The 25,089-nt window shown below is 38.7% G+C and overlaps 1 protein-coding gene across 2 annotated transcripts in view; it reads right to left on the reverse strand.

Annotated features, from left to right (window-relative positions):
* LOC142099006 (cytosolic carboxypeptidase 6-like) overlaps window positions 1–25,089 on the reverse strand; it is a 1,251,957-nt gene that overhangs the window by 1,089,373 nt on the left and 137,495 nt on the right. For both annotated transcript variants that reach the window (XM_075182041.1, XM_075182040.1), the window contains one exon: window positions 14,701–14,825. In XM_075182041.1, coding sequence (XP_075038142.1) covers window positions 14,701–14,825 — 125 coding nt within the window. The remainder of the gene's footprint in view (window positions 1–14,700; window positions 14,826–25,089) is intronic.

The raw sequence follows: 25,089 nt of genomic DNA on the forward strand, positions 1-25,089 counted from the left end.
TCTTCTCTTCGATACCCATTGCTGCTTACCTCACGGTACGCATGTTATTACTTATTCCCACCTAATATATTTGATATTACACTTAGAGGCGCCCCGCCTGTTTTTTTGTTGCAATATATATATATATATACAGTGCGTATGTCAGTATATGTTTTTACTTTTAAGAAAACCAGTTAAAATAAAAATAATAAAAAAAAATCAAAAAATCAAAGGTGAATTGCTTTTCCATAGGCATAGAAGTTAATGCAAGTTGAGACAGTTACTGTGTGTTCCACGAAACTCTAAATGAGGTCTAAGCATAGATTAAATTCAAGCAGGTCTCATCTTGACGGAAATTGCAAGAGATGAAAAAAAGATTATAAGAAGAGATATATTAAAAACAGACCTCACAAGTCAGGCTAAATAGTAAAACCATTTCTTTCATGTAGACTAAAGAGGAAGCAAATATCCTGAGTTCCACAGATACATGGTATCTCCCTACCACATCTCCTGTCTCCTTCACACACATTCTCATTCATTCCCAGACTATATCATTTGATTGGAGAAAACTAAAGAACAGCAGGGTAGTGAATTGATAAGAAAAAGGATCCAGAATAACATGAGCATTTTTTTTTTATTATGTCAGTTTTTTTTAAGCGATGGCACAGAACTATGCATACATGTTCCAAGTAAAATCAGATCAAAAGTAACAGATCTTATTAATATTTTAAAAAATATAATAGCATTTTGACAACGTGTTCATGAGCAATTCAAAGGGACAGTATGTGATTATATTCCTCCATTGTGTTTGTACTGTGTGCAATGTTCCATTTAATTGTACCCATACAGATGTCTTCACAATACAGATGGCATAATAGATGGTTTAGACAAGAAAACTGTTTAATTTTGATATGATATCTAGGGGGCTAATAAATTATTGAGTGCCATATTATAGTGATAAGTTTGATTTTATTGTTGCAATTTGCCAAATAAAATCCTCTTTACAATGGGTTAGTATCTTCTAGCTTTAGGCCCGGAGATACACCCCCAGGTAGAATATAGTGCAGGTCCGCCTCTTCTCCTGTCTCTTTTTCTGTGTCAAGCTGCAATTTTATATGACAGGTTAGTAGCTTGTTATTTTTTTGTTGTTGTATGGGGGTGATGCACTGCTGTGGTGCCATCCGGGGAGAAGGACTGAATACCCATGGACTACAGTGGTACAAAAAAGAGTAAGTTAAAATTTTGATGATGGCGTGCAAGCTCCAACAAGAGTGTTTTGCGCATACAGACACGGCTTCCATGTTTAGAGAACACCAATATAGAGGATCAGGCAGCAGGATCTTGGAAATGCTACTACAGCGTTACAGGAAAGAACTGCTAGTACCACAAATGGAGCAGAGAAGCATAGTCAGAAGGATGGCGCCTGAGTCCAACCCCAGACAGCCGAAGAGTACCTATCCTAGGTAAGCCCCTAAGTTAAGGGGTGCTTATTTTTCTGGATTTCAGTTAAGTTAGCTGTTTAATAATACTCTCTAATATCAATAGTCTTGTAGAGCCTGTGGACGGCTAGGAGAAAAGTAAAGCCCAGCAGCAAAGGGATGGTAGAGCCTCTCTCAAACCTTTATCTCCAGATTATGATGGGTCTTTTGTGCTATATGTGTTTCCCAGCCCCAATGAAGCAATCTCCAGCCCCCTAAACAATTTAAAGGATTTAATAGCCTGGATGACTAAAATATTTGTGACTAAAGAGGATTTATGTGCTATGCAGGAGTAAAGGAAACAAGGTCCCAGAAAAGTATGAATCTAGAGGACAGGGTCTCCCAGTCTCTAGAGGATACAGATGAACCCTCTAGTTGTAAATTTGGGGATATTAAAGAAGAGCACAGACTATTTAATGCCTAGACTAATTAATGTGGGTAATCTGGAGATTCTACTAAGGCTCATATATAAATCTTTGAGGATTAATGAAGCATCAACCTACTGTCAGTAAAAAGTGTTATTCCTGGGCACCAGGTAGTAAAGGATTTCATTAATAATGAATATGATCACTTGGAAAAGTCTGAGGGCTAGATTTACTAAGCTGCGGGATTGAAAAAGTGGGGATGTTGCCTATAGCAACCAATCAGATTCTAGCTATCATTTTGCAGAAGGTAGTAAATAAATGAAAGCTAGAATCTGATTGGTTGCTATAGGCAACATCCCCACCTTTTCAAACCCGCAGCTTAGTAAATCTAGCCCTGAGTCTTACTGGAAACTATTAGAATACATGTATGCCTTCAATGAAAAGAGGCACAGATATGGAAATCAGTTTCAAAAGTGGATGCAACAATAGACAGTTTATTAGCCAGAACTATTATTCCTTTAGAAGACAGTGGTCTTCTAAGAAATCATATGTTTTGGAAGACGGTAGTTAATAATTCCTAAATAATACCTTGAAAACAAGGGTAGCCATGAATTCAGTGGTTATAGCATTCAGACTATGGGTTCAGACTCTTCATACAGATGTCCAGGAGAATATTGGCAGATGCTCAATCTAAAAATAGCCAAGCAATACTCCAATTTGAAGGCACCTTACTCTTTGATGATAAACTCGACAACACGATTCACAAGGTTTCTGTGAGTAAATCTGACCACCTTCCACAGGATAAAAAGGTAAAATATTTTCCTTCCTCCTCATTTCGCCAAAAGGCTTCATTGATGTAAAAAGTTAGCAGTGTGGCAGACAACACATCAGACAAGTGGAACCATTATATCTAGACAACACTTCAGCATTCAGGTTCAAAGAAGGGAGATCAGGTCAAAAGACTTGACAATGAATAGGGCCTGGCTCAGTCCCCAACAACACCTGTGAGTAGCAGGATCATAGAGTATGCAGAGAAATGGGCAAATCATTTTCAAGATCAATAGGCTCTGGACATTGTCAGAAAGGGTTATTGTCGGAAGTTGCTACACCAGCTACCTTTATGCTATAAAGTCCAGTTCAAACTGCTTACCCTCACTTACAAAGTCCTCACCCAATCCCCCCCTCCTGCACATCTCCAGCCTCATCTCCCTCCATACTCCATCCAACCCTCACAATTCTGTCAATGACCGTTGCCTCTCTTTCCCACTCATTACCTCCTCCAAGAGTTCTCCCATGCTGCTCCCCTTCTCTGGAACTAACTTCCTCTACCAATCAGGCTTTCCAACCTCCTCTAATGCTTCAAAACCCATTTTTTCCATCAAAGCCTACCAGCTCTCCTCCTAACCCCTACTCCTCTCTTATTCCTGTCTTATTCCTTTTGAGTCATCCTCTTTGTCTACCTCATGAGCAGGTCCCTCTTCCCTTGTGTCCTCCTCCTCTCATTAGTTAAGCCACCAGCTCACCTTTGTCTTCCCTTCAATCCTCAATCAGTGGCTCTGATCCTGTTTGCTGCACCCTCACTCTTGGGTACACTCTCAGATTGTCCTAGTTTGCTTCTCCACCCTTAGTCATTGTAAGCGACTATTCCCTGCCAAGCACTTTATTTCCTGTTGGTTTGGAAATTAACATTCTGTGTATTTCATTGTTTCCCCTATTTTGTAATGCACTGTTGTTGCCTTTATTGTAGTGTCCTGTTTTTACCTTGTACTGTTAATGTAGTCTTTATCTATGGCTCTGCAGACCTATAATAATAATAATAATATTAAATGGGTTACAAAATAGAAATTCATCATGTTCCAAGGGAGAATTTCTTTGTCAGATCCAGAACCGCTTCAGTCCCATCAGATTTGAAAGCTATCTACATCAGTCTGAAAACATTTCAGGAAGCTCATGTGATTTTGCTTGTTCCTTCAGCCCAGATGGGCTTTTATTCCAGACTCTCTCTGGTCAGAACATCAGACAGGACCTTCGGTACACTTCTGGATTTTAGGAGACTCAGTCACTGTGTCCATGCAGGACATTTCCATTTGTAGTCTGTAAATTCAATTCTCACAACTATCAGCGAAGGTGATTTTTTTCGCATCCATAGATCTTCATCATCAGAGATTCCTCAGGTTCTGTGTCCTGAGACAGCATTTCCAGTTCACTTGAACTTTTACCAAGGTGTTAGTTTCGAAAATAGGGGGCCACTACCCCAGTGACAGGGAAGTCAAAAATATTTTCCAATCCAGGATAATGTAACTAATGATTAATTACTTTTATGCAGGTGCATGTCTGAATTGTAAACAAGGGAAAGATAAATCTTATGTTATGAAAAGAAAGATACATCATATCCAGTAATTAGCTTGTCAATTAGAAGCCCAAGATTATATTACAATACGTAGGGGTCTTTGCCATGTAAGAATGTTTTCCTCCACCATAGGAATTCTCTCACAGGCAATGGGGTTTATATAAATCTCCAGTTAGACTACCTCAGTCAGAGGAATTGCAAGCAAATATCTCCGTATCATGTAGTTTGATTAAAAAGGACTACTAGGGAGGACTAGGGGCAGCATGGCAGCTGAGTGGTTAGCCTCACAGCACTGGGGTTATGAGTTCAATTCCTTACCATGGCTCTAATCTGTGTGGAGTTTGAATGTTCTCCCCGTGTTTGCAGGGGTAGGTTAATTGACTTTAAAAAATTGACCTTAGTCCTCTTGGTCTGTGTGTGTATATGTTATGGAATTCAGACTGTAAGCTCCAATGGGACAGGGACTGATGTGAATGAGTTCTCTGCACAGTGCTGCAGAATTAGTTGTGCTATATAAATAGCTGCTGATAATTACCAGGGAGTCTCTCAACTGGTCACAGAATCCAAGAGAACTGGGAGTGTCTGTCAGAACCAGACTGGATAATACTCATGACAAACGCCAGCAACAGGCTGGGGGCACATCTGTTGTCCAAAATAGAACAGAGAGCATGGTCACAGAACAGGAACATAAATTTGCTAGAAAAGCAAGCAGTCTGGACTTAATAAATCACCAAGGAGGCACCAGGAGCATGGCCATGATGACAGAGGTAACAAAAATCATGTCATGGGCAGAAAGAAACATGAAGTTCTCCTGGCAGAATGTTATAACCGATAATCTCAGCAGAAAACAAGCTCATCCATTAGAGTGAACTCTGCACCAGGAAATTTTCCATTTACAAGAAAGTTTGGCTGCTCTCAAGTAGACATAATGGCAAAAAATGAGAAAACAATAGTTCGAGGAACAGAAGGGATAGATGCTCTGGTAGCCCAATTGACTTTTTAACAAAGACATATCTCCTTCTGTTTCATCTCATTGATTGCACCCTGAAAAAGATCAAAAAAGAAAGCAGAAGTCATAGCAATCCTTCCATTCTGGCAACTATGCCCATGGTTTGCAATAGCTTCAGAGATGCTTCAAGGTCCAATTCTTCATTCAAATCCAGAAAGTCGATCTTTGATGAATTAGGGAATGGACAGTCACTGCTCAGCAGTAAAGGAATCGCAGAGAAAGTGATTGACACACTTCTGCGGGAAAGGAAAAATAATTCTTTGGTGGTCTATTATAAAGTTTGGAAGAAATTCCCCATGTGTAGTGAGCCAAAAGAGGATGCAGCCTTGTACATGTTCTTGATTTTCTGCAGGACGGCCTTATATCTTACCCTCTCAAGGTACAAGGGTCCACACTAAGCGCCTGATTCATCAAGGAGCGTAAACAAAGATTTTGTCCTTACAATCCGCAAAATCACTCTGCGCTTGCCGAGAACTGGCTTATGCGCCACAGAATGCAGCCACGTTCAATTCATCTTCGAGCGCAAAGGAAACTTACTACAGCCTAGGATTTCAGGGTGGGAACAGGGCAGGGAAGGGGCATTTGCCTCAACTGAATGTACAGTAATATCGTGCCAATCTTGAGCGCACGCAGCAGGGGCCGATTCAAGATCTGGGCATCTCGAAAGTATTTGTTTTTGAACCGTATCACTTACTCCAGCTAAGTGCCGGTTACTAGCGGCTGAGCATGCATGCTATTATATGTGTTTGCATGTGTTCATAATTCCTCTTTAGGACACTCTGGGCCTGATTCATTAGTGATCTTATCTTGTGCAAAAGTTAAGATGTTTATTTTAAGAAGAAACAGGGAGATAAGAGTTAAGTTAAGATGGATTTTCATCTTAACTTAAGAAATTATTCACTTACGCAGTGGATTTTGCTTCTTATTTCCCTTTTCTGGGCATGCACAGAGTGGATTTGCTTCAGATAAGCAAAAAATGGCAGATAAGAACACTAATGAATCAGGCCCAGAGTGTCCTAAAGAGGAATGATGAACTGTGAACACTTTAAAACTACTAACTGCGAATTGGCTCTGAATTTGATTTTTGATTGCTCACCATTTCAATCTATGGACTTTGACTGTGAGCTTGAATCATCTTCTTGCATGTCTCCTGAGTATCTGATCTGAACCTTGCATTCTGACCGATGCTTATTCCTACCTGTGAACCATAAACCGGCGGAGTTTTATTGCTGCCAAATCTTTCCTTAAGGTTTCATCTTTTTCTGAAAGTTTAACTATTGCTGTGTCTCCTGAGCATCAGACCTTGGTGTTTTACTGTGCCTACTGCTTAATCGCACTTGAGACCGGCTGTAAGACTGACCACTGACAAATTGTTTCAGAAATTAATCCTGGCTGTGCGACCATTACTGATTATTTATTTTCTGTCTATTCAGTTAAAAAAATTTGGCTACTGCTCATTCAATGTAAATGTATTTAATCCGGATTTCAGCAATGAACTTGGATGCCACTTGAGTTTTTACGATGCACCAAATTTTGGCTTCAACCTGCACACTGTTCGTTTATCCTCTGCGTTTAGTCTTGGGACTGAGGATTCAAATACTGTGCATATTGCTATGCATTCCTTGTCTTGCATATCAGAGTTTAGTTAAGAGTGGAGCCGCTACTTTTCTGGACCTTACATGGGCTGCTTAAATGATCTATAACTGCATTATCATTGGTGCATTGGATCCAACTTTTTATTGTTTAATGTTGCTATATTATGCATATGTTTAAGCCCTGTTCAGCAGGTTGGACCAGTGTCTTCTATTTATTTCTGGAATTGTTGCATTACAGTTAATTACATGAACTCAGACTACTGGACTATAGAATTTTTCTTTTACAGTCTGCATTACTATTTGTTCTACATTCTACATTATGACCACTAGTGGGCACAGTCTTTGTTCTGGCACTATATAAAGTAACAGTGACTACCAGCCATTAGAGTCCATCTCCTTAGCTGAGTATTGATCGTGCAATCAGTTTGTGACAGGTACCAAGATAGCTTCAGAAGACCTTATTATCAGGCTTTTTTTCAAGCAGTAAAGAGAATTGGGCCTTGCATTAAGTCCTTTGGGGCACCATAGACTCTCAATTTAGTTCTCAAACCTTTCATGTCTGATCCCTTTGAGTCTAAGGTGGCTTACACTGAATGTGGTATTACTAGCGGCAATTACATCTGGAGAACTACAAGCTTTGCGGCGCAAAGAGCTTTTTCTGAATGTTTATACAGATAAAGTAGTATTAAGGACTAATCCGGCTTTCTTACCTAAAGTGGCGCCCACTTTTCATGGCATTCCGGAAATCACATTGCCATTATTTTGTTCGCAACCAGCTGTTGATAGAGTAAGAAAGCTACACACGTTGGATGAGATTTAGGAACAAAGAACAAGTCTTTTGTGATCCTGGCTGGACCTGGGAAAGACCATCTCAAGATGGATGAGAAAACTCATTGTACAAGCATACAAGAAAAATGGATGTAAGGTGCCTGAATCCTGAAGCCTTACTCAAGGAGAACAGTGGTGAATTCTTGGGCACGTAGGGCTCAGGCTGCAAAAGTGGATCTCTGTAAAGCCGCCAAATGGTCATCTATTCATACCTTCACCAGACATTCTCTTTTGGATGTCATCTGCTGATACACAGTTGTGGAGACATATTCTTCACACAGCTACTTAATAAAATTGTCTTCATTATGTAGCATATATAAGTGTTCTGGTGTTTGTTTGCCCTCCCGACTATTATTTCTTGGGTACATCCTATTGTAATGGCTGCCATGGAAGATGGAAAAGAGAAGATGGAAATTATACTTATCAATAATTCCCTTTCCTAAACATGCTCCATTACAGCCCACATTTCCCACCTATGTTGTTCAATATGTTTTACTTATAAATTTTAGGTACAGAATGGGAGTTGCTCAAGGACACAGGGAAAGAAGAGGAGCTGCACTATACTACTTAGGAGCATTTCTAATTATCTGTCTCTAGAGCTAGAAGAGAGTTGCCCATTGTAATGGCTGCCATGGAGTATAACAAGAAAAATTGCTATGGTAAATTTGCATCTTTACGATAGCAATTTAACAATAAATATCGTGGGGCCGCTGAGTGGTATTCAGCCTCTTTGGTAGGGCTGTCCTGAGCAAAGGTTAAGTTAAAGCTTCAAAGGGACAACCTTTGCAGATATGCGCAAAAGGGAGCTTGCTGCATGCATAGGGAAACCGAAAGCCTAGATTTGCAATTCAGTTTCACTTATGTCAAAAATAGGTTGAATTTATTTAAAAAATGTAAAAATATATATTTTTAAATATTATTGAATTTAAACAAATGCTTTATTTTCAGAATTGTTGACAGCTCCAGAGAAAGTTAGTTATTCAATGCAACAAATAAGATGGTCCCCCATAACCCACATGAACCCTGCCCATTGTTCACTATATAATGCAGCCTCAATTATATACTGGACAATGGAAGCTAAAGTGCACAGAGATCCCCCCCTAAGCACAAATACTCCTCCATTGCATAGAGACTCCTTCCTGCGTCCAACCATTCCTTTTTTTTTCCAGGATGGTGGTAAAGTGATCTCAACTAACTCTTCATATGACGTGTGCACTGTCTGACGGAGGTGGTCCCATTGAGGGCTATGTGCATCTCTCTGATCACTGAAAAACTCCTAGCACGTAAGCACCACTCTGATTGGAGAGACGCTCATAGTTCTAAATGTGTCACAAACGTCCAAACATGAGGTTTCAACTGGAAGTAAAGAATGATTTTAATCTGTTCATCCCATCCTATTAAATAGGTTCCTCCATGCAAAGACAAAAGCAAGAAAGCTTCTATTTTCTCTGGCTATAGGGCCTTTGCTAAAGCTGACCCTTAATTTATTTTTACAAATATCCATGTGGTCAGTCTGAATGCTACCTAGAACATCTGAAAGTGCGCTAAAGATTTTTTACAGTTCCGGCATCTTTCTGTTCCGTAGCTTGTGCGTAGCTAGTGAGAGCATTCACAATCAAAGCTTCCCACTCATAATAAGTATTTCAGAGCTTTCTACTAACAATGCTTCCTAGTGAATACGATTAGTGTATTGTAACATGATCAGATAGAAAAAGCACAGAGTCATGTTAAGCTCTTTGTCACTCCACAAGGGTTTAGTTTAAAGGTTGCCAAGCAACAGGACAATAGCCACAGATGAACATACATTTGAAAGGTTGAATATAAAAAGAAAGAAAATTGCTGTAAAAAATAGGCAGCTTTGCAACAATCAGTTTACAGTGAGAGCTGTATCTGTGTTCTGTACCTACCAATTGCCACAAAGTGAAGCAGAGCATGTTGCTTCAGCATATAGCAATTGAGAGAAAGCTAATGTGGATTTTTTTTTCATTATTTGCTGTGCACAGCATATTTATTTTTATTATCCCTACAAACTAGATTATTTTGTATAAAGAGATTGAGGACATTTTGGGGCTGCTGGTTTACGTAGATAAACATATATAAAATGGCTTGCAGCAAATGAATCTGTCATTCTCTTTTACTTTGCAAATGTAAAAGCCTAAGTGCAGTTTTAATCTAAGCATGTTGCCTTCAGTTTTATCTCCTGTAAACGGACAGCAACATTGGGATGTGACATGTCCTTTTTTAACATCCAGGTCTGTCTTTCACTGGAGATCCTTAAGCATGAGCTGTATTTTTCTCTATAGGGATCAACATTCCATAGTATTAATACATATACAATGATCAACCACAACACTTGCCTAATGTCGCCAAAACACCGCTGACCCATTGAAGTATGGACTCCACAAGACCTCTGAAGGTGTCCTGTGGTATCTGGCACCAAGACTTTAGAGGCATATCCTGTAGGTCCTGTTAGTTGCGAGGTGCAGCCTCCATGGCTCGGACTTGTTTTTCCAGCACATCTCACAGATGCTCTATCAGATTGAGATCTGGGAATTTGGAAGCCAAGTCAACACCTTGAACTCTTTCTCATGTTTCCCAATCCAATCCTGAACAATTTTTGCTGTGTGGCAGTGTGCGTTAACCTGCCAAAAGAGGCCACTGCCATCAGGGAATACCATTGCCCTGAAGGGGTGTACTTGGTCTGCAACAATGTTCAGGGAGGTGGTGAATGTCAAAGTAGCACCCACATGAATGCCAGGACCCAAGGTTTCCCAACAGAACATTGCCCAGAGTATCACACTGCCTCCGCTGGCTTGCCTTCTTCCCATAGTGCATCCTGGTGCCATCTCTTCCTCAGGAAAATGACACACACACGCAGATGGTAATCACATGATGTAAAAGAAAACTTGATTCGTCAGATCAGGCCACCATCTTTCATTGGTCCACGGTCCAGTTCTGGCCCTCACGTGCCCATTGTAGGCGCTTTCAGGTAAACAGGAGACAGATTGGGAACTCTGACCGCTCTATGTTTATGCAGCCCCATACACAGCAAGCTGCGATGCACTGTGTGTTCTGACATCTTTCCACCATAGCCAGCATTAACTTTTTTAACAATTTGCACTACAGTAGCCCGTCTGTGGGATTGGGTCAGACGGGCTAGCCTTCGATCACCAAACGCATCAATAAGCCTTGGCTGCCCATGACCCTATCGCCAATTCCCCAATTGTCCTTCTTTGGTAGGTACTAACCACTGCATACCAGAAACACTCCACAAGACCTAACATTTTGGAGATGCCCTCACAACTTGACCCTTGTCAAAGTCACTCAGATTCTTGCACTTGCCCATTTCACGCGCTTCCAACACATCAACTCCAAGAACTCAATGTTATTCACTTCACCTGTCAGTGGTTTTAATGTTGTGGCTGATTAGTATAATATAAATATATATATATATATATATATATATATATATATATACATACATATATATATACATACATATATATATATATATGTATGTATATATATATATATATATATATATATATATTTTTTTTTATATATATATATATATATATATATATATATTTATATATATTTATTTCGCTTATACATCCTATCAACAAACTAAACACAGTTTATCCTTGAGGCATTACAGAGGTTTGCTTGTGGCGCTCCTGTGTAATCACCTGTATTCTTTCTTCATTTTGACGGGATGTCATACACAATTTGTCTACTGATAAACATGTGTGGCTGTATTTTCATGGATTTGTTTACTTGTGCTTGTATCACCTCCACAGTGATTAATCTCAATCAATATTTTTCTGTGAAGTGGTTTTGAGTCTTGCGCTGCCTACTGTGGCATTTCCCAGAACGTTCCTGGAAGTGTCACACATAGAGTACACAGTGTCATCTGACATGTAGAAAAAGGATGCGGATAACCTCAGCTGATAATTGGCCTTCACCCTCAATATTCAGCTTCTTGCTCTTAAAAATTGCAGTTTGGCTAACGCTAGGAGTAGATTGGAGAATAGATCTCTGGCCTATTTCTTCTGGGACACAGGGAGCCCATTATCAGATTTGTACACGTTATCTTCTGGAGCTGCATGCTCATTGCATTCTGGCTATTTACATTATGCAGAGTCAACAGCTGAATAGATATAATGTAGAATGCATCCTCTTTATTCCACCTCCTTTATATCACCAACTTTGCTTTACACCAGGTATTTTCCCTGTAATTTAACAGTTGATTGTAGATATGCATTAGACGGATGTACCATTTACTGTATTTCTTTCTCTATGGGCCACCTTTTTCTCTCTTTAATGCTATATAGATAAATGATTCTCATTTTTTCTTTTTAAAGTACACTTACCTTATTTAATTTTTCATTTGCATTCTACTAATGTAAAAATATTAATCTAAATCAGAAAGCCATTGTTTCTGTCTTTCTCCCATCATTCTCTTATGTCATTAAACAGCACTCCTGTCAATCTTACTGATGTGTAATAATTATCTTACAGTATAACAAACTGAGGATGTGCCTAAGTACCATCGGCTTGACATAATTGAAGCCACAAATAAAATAGTCAATTATGGGACCCGTAACAAAATTTTGAAAGGCTCTCATTTACATGACAAGTTGGCCATCAGAGGGAGGCATGGCCATCACTGCTCTAGTGGCCCACCAGCATGTCCAACTACCAACATCACCTAAGGGATAGAGCTCCTGTTCTCCTGTTTGTATGTAGCTGGTTAAGCAGAAATGATCTCACACAAATGTACAATGTAATTTCCCTGGTGCCAGTATCCCTGCAAAAGCATTCATTAATTCCAGTATCCCACACTCTAGCCAACAACCTAACTTTTCTTTCTTTTCTACTTAATGATGTTGTATATATTGCATAATAAATGTGTGCTAAGCATACCTGCATGTGCAATGTATTCTATCATATGTGCAGTGCAGTAGAATTAATTTTGGTAATGAAATCTCATAACTATACATTTTCTTATTGTCATGCACTTGTAGCTTGGACACGTCCTGCATTCAGGCAGAAGGAAAAAAATGCTCGGCCAAGTGTTGCACAGGCTCCAGTCCATTGTAGAGCAGATGCAGGAATTGAGGGTAGAAAGCATTTGGTCTTTTGTGCATTGAGGTGCCACAAGTCAGAACAGACCAGGTCGTTGTACTGCTGGTAGTGACAACTGTGGTGGCCCTTGGGGCTCTCTAAAGGTTTGATTACAGGTGGCATGTCATACTAAACGTTCCTCCTATTCTATTTCCGATAAATGTTTGATAGCTCATAGAGAAAGCATATAAGGGAGATTCGGGTGAACTACATGTAAGATCCCAGTGTGGATCCCAGTCTCCGTTACGAACCAATCATAAGGGACATTTGAGGCTTTCCAATGATAATTATAGGGCTCTCTTGCTGGCCATGTATATCACCATACCCCATAGCTGTCACATTGACTGTCATGCTTAAAGTTACACCTTCTGATTGAGGCACAGTATGACATTTTTCAGAGTGTTACGGATGTCCAAATATATGGCAGACAGAAGGCAAGAGGAGGCAATCATAAACAGTATTAGCTCAAAGACTGTGCAGAGGGTAGCATTAACCAGAGAATAGCATATACTTTTTATGTACCGTATATACTCGTGTATAAGCCGAGTTTTTTTTGCGTTACAAATGCCGAACTTCCTGTTGTTGGAACGCATATGCGTTCCACTGCCGGGTAAGTGAAAGAAAAAAATCTCTCTCTCTCTCTCTCTCTCTCTCTTTAATTTACAGTGCAATTACATAATGAACAAACAATACAGCCACCATGTTCATACATTTATATCCCTACCCCTTTATTTAGGTTAGGTTGTACCCAATGCCAATGATTTTATAATCATTTATGAATGTTCCTTGTCATCTACTGTTATTTATGGTTTAGCTAAAAATGATTTCATAGATTGAACCTATCATTTTTATTTAGGTTTTTAAATTAGCGCTCTTTTCCACCCTAGGCTTATACTCGAGTCAATAAGTTTTCCCAGTTTTATGTAGTAAAATTAGGTGCCTCGGCTTATATTCGGGTCGACTTATACTCGAGTATATACGGTACATATAATTCTCTACCACGCCCAATCAGGCTTCCCCACAGCATTCAAATCTTTATACGTTCTTGCAAAACCCATCTCTTTTTTAACACTTCCTTTATTCCTGATGATACTATTTACACTAATACACACTCACAGTTGTCCCAATCTCCACTCTGAGCCACACTCACTCTTTGATTCAGCTGTGCCCTCTTCCACTTAGAATGTAAGCTCTCTAATGAGCAAGGTCCTCCATACCCTTTGTTTACATGTCTGCATTTATTTGTCTGCCTTGTATTTCCCTGTTTTTTGTGTGTCCTTGTTTTATGTATGTGCTGTTTTTCCTACTGTATGGCTCTGCGGATCACTGTGGTGCCTTACATATATATAATAATAATAATAATAATAATAGAGGTTTAGACTGTATTTTGAAACTAGTAGGTGTTTATTGCTCATTGAACAAAATGGGTAGCTGACATAGAGAAACTGCACATACAAGCTATAGCCTCCCACTTATTTTTTTAACTGAGGCACACAAGCTGCTGATCTGTAAAGTCAAGCACACTAATCTTTTCACCTATATACATACAAAAAAAATTCACAAAGGAAGATGTTAAGCAAATATTACACATTTTATAAAAAGTGTTTGTTAAACTTTAGCAACTATTAATTTTATACTCTTTGTTGGAGTAGAATAACAGAAAGTGCCGGAGAATCAGAAAATATTGACAAACCGAGGACAATTAACCGATGACATTGCCACTACATCTATCCATATGATACAAAACAAGCAGCTGAAACATAATAAATAATTTATCTGCAGAAAAACAGTAAAATACTGCAACAATAAAATTATTACAATCTTACAAAACACGGGATACTGTACTGTAATTCTTTGGACATTTGAAAAAAACAGAAATATTCTGGATGTTAAATTCAAAATTTCAAATAACCACAAAACCATATCCAAAGGACAACATGTGATAAAAAAAAAAGTAATTGTGTCTTACCTGGTATTCTTTCACATTCTCCACCGTAAAGTTAAACCAGACACGAAACCGTGGGTTACAAGTATCAGGTCTGATAAAGAGATCATACTCGAACTCTGTGATGTAATCCACTCTGCCAAGGTTACCTATTACAAGAAAAATATTTTAAAAAAGGTGTTTACAATCACAAAAAAGGAAAGAATACAAACAATCTTTGAACATTATGCAACTGTATTTAAATAATTAGATTCTGATCAAAATCTATTCACTTAGAAATATGCACACAAGTCTTATTTTTAAGGCAATTTATGTAATATTATTATAATTATTGTTGTTGTTGTTATTATTATTTATTTATTATTATTTATTTATTTTTACAGGTTTTTTTGTTTGTTTTTTTAAAACATTTATGAGGCACTGCAATGGGTACCAGATTTGCTCCCAATCTTGGCAACTTTCCATCTGCTGAAAGAGTGAACAACAATTATTTGGGATATTTTTTTCTGTGCTTTCCTGGAAAAGTTAGAAAATGGTAGGTGTGTCCAAAGGCAATGCACCAAAATGGGCATTTTGGGTAATTTGCAATTGTAAGTCAAGTTTACTATATTGTGATAATCATACATCTCAACATAACAATATCATTTTGCCCTGAAATGGTTGAATGTCAAACCAATTGTATGTTATTTATCAGGGCTATTTTTTATTTGGTTTGCACTTGTCATTTATTCATCCTGTCAAGATCATACATAAAGAAGTTATTACAATGTGTACAGGGGTAACACTTGGTGACCCACAGGCTCTTACCAACAATAGGAGCAATACCAGGGTGGAGTCAGTTGGTTTAGTTAAACTCCTGTATAAAATAACCAAGTGAAAGTGGAGAAATGCAGTATAAATGCATATCTGTGATGTCCTGCACAAATGCACCAATTTTTCTAGGTAGGCAAATGGATTTGGATGTCAAGATTGTGGTGTCTGGTGTCATGGAAACTTTTGCTACATCCAGTGGGAGCAGTTGGTCAGATCAGGGGCATACCATGCTAAGTGTGTATTATGTGTCTGGTTTTGCAACTAAGTGGAAGCATCAAATATTCTAAGATGGGATTATTAAATGAGTTTGTGGGGCTGGAGAAGACATATTTATGGAAGCGGTTTCTGTTATCTTACTCACAAAGGGACTTAAATTCTCTTGCTGGTGAAACCCAACCTCGTCCCAATACATTTAATGGGATACATTTTGCACCTACTTGGAAATGACATTTCTAGGCAAACTTTAACCAATGTAATAAAAAAATATTCATAATCACTCTCATAGATGACTTTACCGAGCAGTAATTTAAAAATTACTTTAAGTGACATCCTCAATTTTTGACAATATGCATCAGGTTGACATTTAAATGACAGTATGTGGCTGTGGTAAAAAGAGCAAAATTGTTGACAGCTTAAACAATATAGACAAAGTGACCTCACCAATAAGGGGGGGGCTATATTGTTAAAAATGTACAAGTAGACGAATATACCCTCAGTGAGTGAATTTACTTGTGTATGGCAATTGTGTGTAAGAAAAACTGAAATACTGAAATAAAGTATGACATATACATTTTTCAAGAATATCTGAAACATACTCCCTAACTGCCCACACTGTCTAAAACAGCAAGATGTAAGGCACTAAACAGGGTCTGGTAAGAAGACTTTAGAATTATGCGGAAATAAATAATAGATGTCATTTTGTAAGAGGAATGCACAAACAAAATCTTCATAAAAGAGTCAAAGGAGAATTAGCATAAGAGGGACAGAAATATATGGGTCTAAAAGGAAAGAGGGTTAGTGAGGATGTAAGAGAAGAAAAAAATCTAAGAGGGTTCTTTGTTTTCCTAGGAATAAATCATTATATGTGTAAAACAGGCTTATTTCAGACCAATATTCTTGACTTTCATTTGCAGCAAATTGCTTCTATAAAATATAATTATCACTCGGTCATCCTCATTAAACGTATGATTGAAGTTATTGCTTTTGCTATGTGCATTTTATTGAATGAAGGCACATTCAGTAATGTTGATTTGCAAAAGGATCCTAGCAAGAAATAAAGTACATTTATTTTGATTTCCCACTGGAATGGTATTTTCAAGAGAGTAAAGGGGCCATCTGTGGGGCAAATTTTACTTAGGCAGTATAAGGTTAATATACAAGTGCCTCAAAATGTCAAATTACATTTCCTGCATACTCTACCTGCAAACCATTGAATCTGTATTTGGTCCATGGGCCATAATCAGCCAACACATGACCTGTTATAATAAAGATTAATATCAACTTCATAATTAGGCATTTATTATTTCTTCTTTTAAATATTTGAACATAGTCTTCCATGTCTAGTTATACTGTAATGTAATTATACTGTAAGCAATTGACTTCCAAGTACGTGGTGAATAAACTAAACACCAAGCTTGATGCAGAACCTGAGCAAGATGAATGATGTTCATCCAACAGATTAATTTCAAGTAAAGAGCAGCAATGCATAATCTCTACTCTCCCAAATTCATCATTTGAAACTAAATATTGATTGGATGGTACCATTTTTGATGGCACCCCGTACAATTAAACGTATTAAACTGCCATGCCTAACACCATGCTTGGGTGATCTCATTTCTAGCTACTTCCTTTGAGCACAGCTGTCTACAAACACAGAGGAATAAATTAGATAGATCCAGATGTTCTGGAGAGTGGACTGATTGATCGGTTTATATTCTACTTTCCTTCTTCCTGGATACTCAATGAGCTTTTACTTTTGCCAGTTGGTGTCATTGGACAACCACTTATTATGGTCTGTTTTATTAGGTTGGATCAGATCAGATCTTGGAAGTTTATAATGTTTACATAGTTGCCTACTGTCCAGGGACAACCCATTTTTAAAAGATGTATTTTTCGAAAAGTCTATTTTTTACGATTCGTCCCTATTTTGTATACTGGATGTTAATTTTTTACTGCAACTCTCTTGTCTATATAACTTAATATTTATCGAAATTCAGTGTTTCAAAGACAGACAATGTTATTTTAAAAGTTCTGTAAACATGCCATCATGGTACCATAATGCACAATTTAATAGAAAAAGGAGGCTCATGGAGGAATCAAGCTGAAGACTGTCTGGTTTTGAGAAGCTGTGTTGCATCTCCACAGAACCAAAACACACTATCTCATCCAAATACTAATTGCTGATTGTTATACTCTACCCCACCCTACCTGGCTATGCCGGTGCATAGGACAGAGAACTTGAGAGGCCTACCTCTGACCAGTATTGGACTCGAGCATTCCAGTACACTCTGGTGAGCTCCACTAGTCTTTTTGTGGTAGAGACACTTTACAAGGTTCTTTCCCGCTAGTACAGGTGCCCCTCCCAACTATGCACGATGCACCCAGGTGTCTCAGGGTCTTGCTGGAGATGTTGTTCGGGGACAGGTTCCCCACTCCACATTTGGTGATCATGCCCTGTAATAGTGCTGTACTGGTGCCAGGTGAGAAAGGATGCAGAGCAAATCCTGGGATGCCCGGTCCCCGAAGGCCCTGATTTCTGTCTGTTTAGCCTCCCAGACATCTCCTTTTCCAAACATAAAAAATTCTTACTCTGCCATTTGAACAATGGCGCTATAGCGGTTATCCCAGTCCATTGGCGTTCTTCTACCTCTCCCAGCTTGCAGGGGTGGTACAAATAGATAGCTCTTTACAGGCTCATGGACGACATCGCTCTCTCCGGCCAAAAGAAAGTAACTGAATATACGGCAATGTGGCTCAGATGGCTTGCATTTATGGAGCCTCTGTCTTGAACAATGGATAGTCACCTGGGAGCCGTTTGGGTGGACCAGCTGGTTGATTGCCACACTGTTTGCATTCATATCTAGCTTCTATTCCTTTGCAAAGTGGACGTAACACTGTTTTCAAATTACTTCACTTCTGTATTCTGGTTCATCTGCTGACACCCTTATACCTTTCATAAAAACAAGTTTCGCAAAAAAAAAAAGAAGGCCTGATATGTTCATAGTAATAGATTGGACTGTCCATTTTCCCTGGGTTGCAGACTAGAAAATTGTCTCTGTATTATACAAAGGAAAGTTACACTGGTGTACATGAATCTGTTCATTACAATAATCACAGCAAATAATGCAACTCTATTATAGTATCCAACATCTATTCTGCCTCTGGTTTGTCTTTGAAACACACAAATTGTGTGCCCCTGGTGGAAACTAATTTTGTATGTTGTAAACTGTGATTGACCAACCCTTGCTGTACCTCATTTCTCACAATAAATGGAATGTGGTCAGTATACTTTTTACCCCTTTCCATTCACCAGCTACTCCTATGGTTAAGCTCACTGGGCCCCTCTATCCTTCTAAAAGCCAAGTAATGTTCCCCCCTTGTATATATATATAAGGTATCATTAAAATGAGTTAAAGAGTTGCCAATGGGAAAGCCATGTACCCAAAGATCACCAGTGTGGGAAAAGGTGTGAGTGTACATGACAGTACATGGAGAGGCCGTACACAGAGGAGAGATTCAGCTGTGAAGATCACGGAGGCTTGAAGACCGGACTGGCCAGGAGTTATGGCTCCTGCTAGACTGCCAAAGATGGACGCCACAGAGAAACACTGCGAAGACTGGTGCTCTTGCTCTTTCACAGTAGTTCCCTGCAAGTGGGGTGACACTGAAGCAGGGCCACTGTCTTGCCGTCAATGGGAAGGAGATAATCAGTGAGTCCACTGGATTGCGTCTGAGACAGCTACCCCAGGGACTGGCTAGAGAAACCGGTACATGTATTGTTTCCATGTACGCTATTTTGCAATGTTATAGTATAATTGACAACCATTCTTTAAAAGTGATATATTACTGTTGGTGAAGGTTTATGTTAAATAGCATTCTTTATTTAGATATTTGTCTGGGTGTCACTGCTGGTTACACTGGGTAGCTGTGGGCAATTACCCTTTGAGAGCCCTGTTATGGTAATAACAGAAACCCTAGTGGGTATAGCTGCTGAGAGGTACCTACAAATTGACTAGGAAGAACACATATTATTTTCAGAGGGGGTCATTTTATATTTAACATCATTTTATCTTTATATTTATTATGGTTGGGATGGAATCAACGCCATGGGTCTATATAAAATCATGGTTCTTGATTTTGTTAAAGGATACTTTGATGCTTTTTTATTACTAAAACTAATTAGTGAAATTAGTCATGATAGAGAAGTCACAATATTTATTTATCACAGAAACCTGTTCCTACAGAGAGATACATGCACAAGTCACCTACAAAATGTAAGACAATATTAGGAAATAAGTGATTAGTACTCGCTAAATTATGATTAAATTCAAGTGCTGGAAAGCCAAATATATTTCTGCCAAGTGACAGGAATCAAATCTGTTTCATAAAGCTAAATGCGAGCTAATTGTAGGAGTTTAGTAATATACAATAACAAACTTACAAGTACAGTATGTGACTTCCTGTCTCCATGCCAGGAATGTGGTATTAAAATATAGTAACACTTTAAAACACAAATCTCATTTTAAATAAAAGTAGAAAATGATTTTCATATTAAAATGTTTCGCATTCAAGAACAACCAATTCCAACACATTGATATTTACATAAAAGACTGACTTTCCACTACAGCTTTGTTAAAAAGAAAATCCTGGTGAAGTATTTTTTTCCCTTCCATTCAAAAACAAATCAAGCCCAAACCCAGAGCCCTTAGAAGATAGAGGGTCTCCTTTAGAAACTACAGCTAGAAGGTGCCATTGTGGCACTGATCAGCTGCAAGGTTTGGTGGAGGATTCAAAGTGTGCAGAGATTTAGGGCTAGATTTATTAAACTGCGGAAAAAAGTGGAGATGTTGCCTATAGCAACCAATCAGATTATAGCTATCATTTATTTAGTGCATTCTACAAAATGACAGCTAGAATCTGGTTGCTATAAGCAACATCTCCACTTTTTCAAACCCGCAGTTCAGTAAATATACCCCTTAGAGTTGGGAGGGGAGCATCCTAGCTCAGTTCTTTATCAAGTGTAAAAATAAGCCTGTCCAGTATATATATGCTATATGCCAAACCAGCACTATTTTCCCTGTATGCGAAAAACATTACATTTACACCCTTTGCATCGCGACATGGTTTGTTCAAGTGAAAGTTCGCACTGTTTAGCTGAATATACTCCTAATTTTAAATGAGACACAAAGTGTGTTTCTTTAGGACAAAAAGTTGAAATGATAAAACGTGGCCTGTCAGTGATGTTTATTTTGAACAAGCACAGCAGTGGTTGGCATGTACTTCCTTGCTGCCAATAAGCAATGCTTTGGTAAAAGTGTACTAGTTCTTGTGAACTACATGTTAGACACTAACAGCTAGCTGTGAACAGAGATATATATCATTTTTGCAAAGGCCAAACGCCTTAGCTGACACTTTAGTCCAGCAGTGCTCCGAAACACATCACTCTTACCTCAGCCAAGCGATTAGTTCACTTTTATCAAATCTCTGGATACGCTCTTAGGCTCGTATGTGTAACTTTCATATGAGTTGGATATGGGAACTCGACAACAGGATAATATTATATGCCTTTCACAAATGGGCTGTCTAAATTACATATCCAATCAGCTACCTTCAGCACACTATGTAAATACAGCTCATTTTAATAATAATCCTCACTGCAATATTTGGTGAGAGTTAAAGGTCACATGGCTGGGCCTTTTTGTCAACGTATGTCCTGTTATAAATAAAGCTGTACTTAAAAATTTACATTTTTACACAGTGCTTCAGCAGAATTTCCCACAAATAGCTTGCTGTTAGCATGACATTTGGGCTCCACCAATGGAGGACTTAATTCGCAGAGTATACCATAGAGGAGTGTTGTGTTGTCCTGCCACATCACTATTCTGCTGTAACCCACCGTCATAATTAAGTCTCAACATCAGTAGTTACCAAGCTAGGCCTTTGAAACCTAACTAAGCGGACTGACATGATGTAATAAAATTGCAAGAGCCCAACCCAACCTTACCCTCTTTTAAAGCCAACTCTGCAAATCGGATCCTCCTATATGATGGTGCAATTTCATCAGGGGGTTCACCAACAACACAGAGGAAGGGGGACCAAAGAAGAGCACTCGAAATTTAACAAAGGTGAATATAGGCTTCAATTTTTTTCTGTGCAAAACACACCTTTCAAAGACATGGGAGGGGGGGATACAATTGACCGCATTGCTTTCAAGGGTCACACGGCCCACACACTATAACCATTACTATGGTAACGGGTGCTCCGGTTTCCTCCCACACTACAAAAACATACTGGTAGGCTAATTGACTGCTATCAAAATTGACCCTAGTCTCTTCCTCTGTCTGTCTATCTGTTAGGGAATTTAGACTGTAAGCTCCAATGGGACAGGGACTGATGTGAATGAGTTCTCTGTACAGCGCTGCGGAATCAGTGGCGCTATATAAATAAATGGTGATGATGATGATAGTGCTCATTATTACCGTTAGTACGTTCATCTCAACACTGATTTTTGCTCACAGCTCTGAAAGCCGCAAGCAGAAATCCGTATTAAAATGACCATACTATCGGTAATATTTCGCGGCCGCGTTACTCTCACAGTCATTTGAATTCCCCCCATAATGCCATTTCCTAGTACTACAGTTTGAGTGTTACATTTGAGCTATGTACACAACTTTAGCTATTTTCTGTGTTTTAAATACACCCTTTCTCCTTTCTTTATTAATAAACAAAATATAACAAAGGGAATTAAAATCTGACACATCATCACTGTTACATAGAAACAGCAGAGCAATATGTCTTTCATCATACCTGTAATCATTCCAGATTTTATCATCTATTAGATTAAAACCACTTTGGGGATAAATAAAAAATAAATAAAAGGTTTTATGTTGTAAAGAATATTATTGTTACTCTTTGATCACGGGCTATAGAACCTACCGATTAAAGGATGTTTGCATATTGATAGTTATGCTCCTGTAATTGCTTTTTGTGGTTCTGCTGATGCAAGCTTCATTCCCCGATGAGTTTGATGAGATCACACACAGCCATGCTAAGCCATTAGAGCCCCCCTTATCAACAGGCCACTATCCATTATCCTAAATGGAACGCAGTATAGTTGAAAAACAGGAAGCTTCAAAGTAATGGGGTTAAAATGGATCCTTATGCTTGATAAATAATGTATGTAGTAAGAATCTGAAAGCGCATATGGTTCATTGCAAGATGCGGTCTATATGCTTCTAAATGCTTTATAATAACATCTTATTCTCTGCTGACTTTCTTGCTAGATATCTGTGAGATAAGTCCACTGGTCCTAATTTCTGTTATTTTAGGCAAGAAAAAGGTTTTACTAGATTATTTTTTTGTTGAATTGCTTTTAACAGCTTGTCCGCCTTCAAGGAAAGATTGAAGTACGTGAACACTCTTGTGCTAAATAGCATGTTGGAGGTTCTTCTCCCTATGTCAGGACATTGAGGGAACCCGGCTGGATGGTTTCCATGGTTATCTGAATCGTTCATTTATATTTGCCTTTGACAGTTGATACATACTGGCTCACTTTCAACAGAAAGAGCTTACATTCTAAGGGGCATATTCAATTGTTCCAGTTTTCCGCCGTGGAAAAAGTATTACCGTTATTACGGTAATACTAAGCCAGATTTCAGCTCGCAGTTCCCTGAGCCGCAAGCTGAAATCCAGCGTGCAAAGTATCGTAATAACGGTATTTACGCGCACTATTACCATAATGATGGTAATAGAGCGCACCGCGTTACTTTAGGCAGTAACGCCAACAATAGAATATGCCCCTAAGTGAGTAAAAGGCAGAGCTGAGACAATAGGAGCAAATGTGACTCAGAGTGGAGATTGGGACATTTGTGAGGGTGTACCAGTGGGAAGAGTATAAGAGGGAATAGAGTAGAATCTAAAAATTAGTTGGGTTTTCAGAGAGTATTTAAAGATTTGAAGGATGAGTAAGTCAGGCTTGGTAGGGAATTCCATATGTGGCTTTCAGAGGTGATTATCAGAGAGGAGGCAAGATATAGGTCAAAGTGACCTAAGAGAGCATGAAGGGAAGTATTTTGAGATTAGTTTTGAGATGTATGAAAGGGTGGTGTTGAAAGCAGTAGTGAAGGCGGGAGATGAAGAGAGAGTGGATAAGAGCTTTTGTAGCATCTTTGGTAAGAAAAGGGAGTATTCTGGCGATATTTCTAACATGCACCAGGAAAAGAGGTGTACAGTGAGAAAAACAGGGGCGGAGAACAGAACCTTGTGTGACCCAACAGATAGTTATAGTGGATGGGAGGTTCTGGCAGATACAATGAAGAAGCACTTGGACAGATAGGAAGTGAACCAGGCAAGAACTGTGCATTAAACACCAATGGAGTGTGAAGAGTGTGCAGGAGAAGAACAGCATTGAAAGTGTCACAAAGGTCCAGGAGGATGGATATGGAGAAGTGACCCATAGACTTTGCTGTAAATCTCTAAAGTGAATCACTTTGAATATATCTTCTCTGATTCAGCATTCTCTGCTGTCTCTAGATATGAGAGTACAGCTTTTGTGTCTTTTATACATATATATTGCTCAGTTGAAAATAAAGAATAATTCACCCCCTGATATAACTCACCATAGATACTAAAATGCAACTAGGATTTCCCTGAATTGTAGCCTTGTGAGTTTATTAGGTCACTGAATTTATATGTAACGTCTATCGTCTTTATAATTTGCTGTAGGGGTGACACTATCCCTTATAAAGTCTTTATAACATGACACTTGAATAGTGCCTAAACTACTGAAGATTACATTTGATATCGTGCTAAAAAACAGCCTAGCCAACAGACATCTTTGGGTATAAAGCAGACATGGTTAGACAAAGATTAAATTGCACCTGTTTATTGTGAATCCTTAAGAAACCTATAAACAGATTATATATTATAAACTTTCCTTTGCATCAGAGTGCACAAACTGGTGATTTATTATAAGCTCAAAGAGGTTTCTCTATAGGAAAACCAATATGTTACAATGTGGACAGCTGTACGGCAGTTATTGTTTTGAAAAGATTTGAATACTTCCCTTATTCCATCCACATTTTCCAATGAAGTAATCTGGGTGCAACCACCAACGTAAATGTACAAAGACATCTGAGATTTTGTCAGTCCATGGTCATTTTAGACCCATATTGCAGTATGTATAGAACCAAAATCTAGAAAGAAATGTGTTCAATATCTGATCAGGATCTATTATATGTCAGTCAGGAGAGAAGGTAAATGTGGTCAGACAATGACTACATCCACCCATGTATGCAGTCATCGTATGACTGTACGAATGGTGATTATTTAAATGACATTCAAGGGGTGGAGAAGATACATTCCCAGTTTAAATCAGACATA

The sequence above is a fragment of the Mixophyes fleayi genome, chromosome 8 (genome assembly GCF_038048845.1).
Source record: "Mixophyes fleayi isolate aMixFle1 chromosome 8, aMixFle1.hap1, whole genome shotgun sequence".
NCBI classification, from domain to species: Eukaryota; Metazoa; Chordata; class Amphibia; order Anura; family Limnodynastidae; genus Mixophyes; species Mixophyes fleayi.